This window comes from Arachis ipaensis, chromosome B08 (genome assembly GCF_000816755.2).
Source record: "Arachis ipaensis cultivar K30076 chromosome B08, Araip1.1, whole genome shotgun sequence".
Classification (NCBI taxonomy): domain Eukaryota; kingdom Viridiplantae; phylum Streptophyta; class Magnoliopsida; order Fabales; family Fabaceae; genus Arachis; species Arachis ipaensis.
The window spans coordinates 94,413,677-94,417,734 of NC_029792.2; the positions used below are offsets into that span (position 1 = coordinate 94,413,677).

General features: G+C 31.2%; 1 protein-coding gene across 1 annotated transcript in view; it reads left to right on the forward strand.

The window, feature by feature from the left end:
- LOC107611931 (zinc transporter 1) overlaps window positions 1-2,120 on the forward strand; it is a 5,822-nt gene extending 3,702 nt beyond the window's left edge. The window contains exon 3 of the mRNA XM_016313798.2: window positions 1,735-2,120. Within this exon, the coding sequence (XP_016169284.1) occupies window positions 1,735-2,040 (306 nt within the window). The 3' untranslated portion in view covers window positions 2,041-2,120. The remainder of the gene's footprint in view (window positions 1-1,734) is intronic.

Here is a 4,058-nt window from a genome sequence, read left to right on the forward strand (position 1 = left end):
GTAGTAACTGTTATTTTATTTTTTAATTGGTACCGTAAATGTGTTACACTATTACTTACCTCTAAGGTTGCGAAAATCGGACCGGTTAATAAATCAATAAAATTACTAGTTCATTAGTTTATTGGTTCGACCGGAGTTCAACTGGAGTTCATAATAAATTTCACATACTTCTCATATGGTTGAATTATCATATTTTTAATATCTGCAATTTCATAATAAATTTTACATACTTCTCATATGGTTGAATTATCATATTTTTAATATCTGCAATTTGTATATTTTTCTTCCATTTAAAATAAATAAAGATAGTAAAACTCCAGATTATTTGTAAAAGAGAAACATGAGTTGAATATAGAATTTCAAACTCAAATAGAACAAATAAAAGGGTGATGACTGAACTCTGGATTCAAACTCAACAATTCGGTATTTTACCTGAATTGTTATGTTGATGTCATGAGATCATATATTGCGTTAAGACTTAAGAATATAATAAGAAAAAAAATGTGAAATTATATATTGTTCCTTCTTTTGATATTGGAAAATTTGCAAGTGAAAGAAAATGGTTAGTTCGGCGTGATTTCTAATGCACAATTTGGAAAATTGGAGAAATAGCTTACGAAATGTTGCTATGATGACAACATCGTCATTTTTTTTCATATAGTACTAGTAATGGAGTGAAATAATGAATCTCACTTTTTAGGCTCACCAAAGTAGCTAGAAAAAAACAAAAACCAATCAGTTATTGTATAGTGAATGACCTTTTGATTATATACATTATTATATACTATCTCAAATATATTTTAAACCAGGATTTAGCTAAGAAACTGAAGTTTTCCATGCATTTAGTCTTTTTCTTTTTTTTTTTTTGTAAAAATCAAATTTATTTTAGTCTTCTTTATAAAAGACACTGAATTTTATTTCTATTATAAATAAATAAAGAGAAAGTCTACGAGGCCAATATTTTTATTAAAATATGGTCAGCACTTGACCAATAGAAGAAAAATGAGTAATCTCACCCAATTAAAAATATTATTGATAACTAATTAATGACTATAAATTACAAAATCTACTTGCCACCCAACACTTTTCATAAATAAATTCTACGGTAATAATAGTTATTTGACTACGATAGCTATAAATCTTTAGAAATATGTATTATAAATAATAAAAAAATATAATCTTAATTCTAGTTGTATATACGTTTTAAGTATTATCAAAGTTTTATAGTTATTATAACTACCATAATCATAACAATTATAGAATCCACCACCTAAATATTTATGCTTAGAAACTTTTAAAATTACCTTGATGATAAATAACCAAGTTATTTTGATAACCTAGTTTAGTTAAATTAGTCTAATAGTTTAATGGTTGATAACAAAAAAATTTTGTTAAAGAAAAAGGACGAGAAGAAAAAAAAAGATTTAAGAAGAAAAAAAACTTAGTTAGATTTAGTTACTAAAATAATTTATTCATTTAACATTTTTCTTAAAACTATTTTCCTGATTTTTGAAATTAATACCTTGAGATACAAAAGGTTATTTGTTTTGGTTTAGAAGTTAACCAAGAACATAATTAGAAGAATGTGATTTAGAAGATAAATGATACTATATCTCTAAAGTGAGATACACTTTGTTAATTTTCTTAAAGAAAACAACATTATGCACCTGTTTTCTATGTGCTTAATTATGATGATCGCTAAATAGAGAATATGTTAATATTTATTTTGTTCAGGCAAAGTTTGAGTCTAGGTCAACAGCAATTATGGCAACCTTTTTCTCCCTAACAACGCCGATTGGAATAGCGATTGGGATGGGGATATCAAGTGTGTACAAAGAGAATAGCCCAACTTCTCTAATTGTTGAAGGGGTCTTCAATTCAGCTTCTGCTGGAATCCTCATTTACATGGCATTGGTTGATCTTCTAGCAGCAGATTTTATGAGTCCAAAGCTGCAAAATAATTTGAAGCTCCAATTAGGAGCGAATATCTCACTTCTGTTAGGCGCAGGTTGCATGTCACTACTGGCCAAATGGGCCTAATTAACTTTTAGATGTTCTTTTCAGATTCCATTAGTCAGCAATTAATATATGGAGGCTTTTAATTAAGTGCTTTTGCATAATTTTGTGCCCTATAATTTCATATAGAATTCATGCTAGGGCTGCTTCTTAAGATGTTAGTTTAATAATTCTTTTAATTTAATTGTTAAATAAGTAATGTACTCATCAAGATTTTTAATTATTTATGTTAGAAAATCCTTCGCATTGAAAAAATTTATCCAAATTCATTTAATTTTTCGCAATAATTGGATATGTAATATGTCAGAATTAATATTCAATTTGTCCTTGAAATTTAAAATCGGATTCAATTTGACTCCTACAATTTCAATAAGCTTAAATTGAACCCCAAAATTTACAATCGTAACTCACATTAACCCTTGAGCTAATTTTCGTTAATGTGTAGATTTGCTACATTAATAATCTATTACTATTTAGATTTCTTTCCTAATTTTCATGTGATCAAAATTTATTAGAGCTCCAAAAGCTTGATTGTTGCTCCCATAGCCACAAAATTTTCAAATAGAACTAGTTATTGTCATCTTCGTGAGGATGTTAGGAGCTAATTAAGTTTCTAGGAGGTCTAGTAGGTTTTAGTCATATGAAATCTAGACGATAGATCCAAATCTTGACAAGTTAACGTGCAAAATCAACACTCCATTTACAAAAATCAACTCAGGGGTTAATATGAGTTACTATTATAAATTTTAGGGGCCGAATTGAGTCAATTATAATTTTAGGGGTCAATTTGAGTCCAACCTAAAATTTCAGGGACCAAATTGAATATAAACTCAACATATCAAGGAACCGAAACTTTTGGGGTAAATAACTCATCCATACTGTTTTTCTTTTTGAGTTAAGTGTTATTTGATCCTTATAGTTTTGACTCAATTCAAATAGCCTCTAACGTTATTTGGGTTCAAAATCGTCCTAAATATATCCTTTCCATCTCACAGTTATTTTTTTTTTTTACATTTTTTAAAGACAGAATTGTCTCTTCATTTCGTTTCTTTTTCTCATCCTTGCGAAGCCTGTTTTTGTTCATCCTTCATCATGCACTACGCTTCTCCTTCTTCCACTCCCACTGCATACACCACCTTCACCTCTCTGGTCAGCAATTGTCGCAGCGTTGACATTGCCACACGCTTCAATTTGAATCAATTAAGATCCAATTGAGATCTAGATTTTGCTCGACGTGCCTAAGCGAGTCCTCGTTGCCTTTGATTTTGGCGAAGTTCAATGGCGTGAAAAACTGTCTCGTTGGGTTCAAGGATATTGATCCACAAAGGGGAGCATAGGAACCATCCTTTTTGTGTTTTGATACAGTGGATATGGGAAAAGACGAATTTGAATGGGCGGGGTGCAGCTGTGTTGCTGGGTTTTGGTTGTTGTATGTTATGGTGGGAGAAGGGTGGAGGGAGGAAAACGAGTGGCAGAAGATGGAGCGGTGTTGATTGAGGAGGATAGAGATGGTATGTACAACGAGAAGGTAGGTGAGGGAGGGATAGGTAGATGTGCAAATGAAAGGTATTTTAATGAAAAATACATCAAATTCCTTATATTTTCTAGTAAACATCTCCTCTAGTTTTTAGCCTTTACTTGGAGGGACAACGCGATTCCTGAGAATTTAAAAATCTCAAATCAGTTTCTGTCTTTATAAAGTTTGGGATACCACAATCCTTTTGTCGAGTCCAACTTTAAAGGTTAACGAAAAATGCCCATGTGAATAGTTAAGTGGATGAGATGTCTATTATCTCTTATGCTGACAATTCTAACATAGCTGAAGACTAACATGAGACACAATAAAATTCGATAAAGACCTAATTGTCCCTAATTCTTAAATTGAAAATGGCCTTGTAGTGGATTGAGTTGGTATGAGAATTCTTCTTCTCCGATCACCGCTCTTTTTTCATTCATTACTCTTCTGGCAATCATTTTTCCCCCAATGGCATCTCCTCCTCCTTCGTCATCGGAGGCTGCAGCTCCAACTCCAACTCCAACTC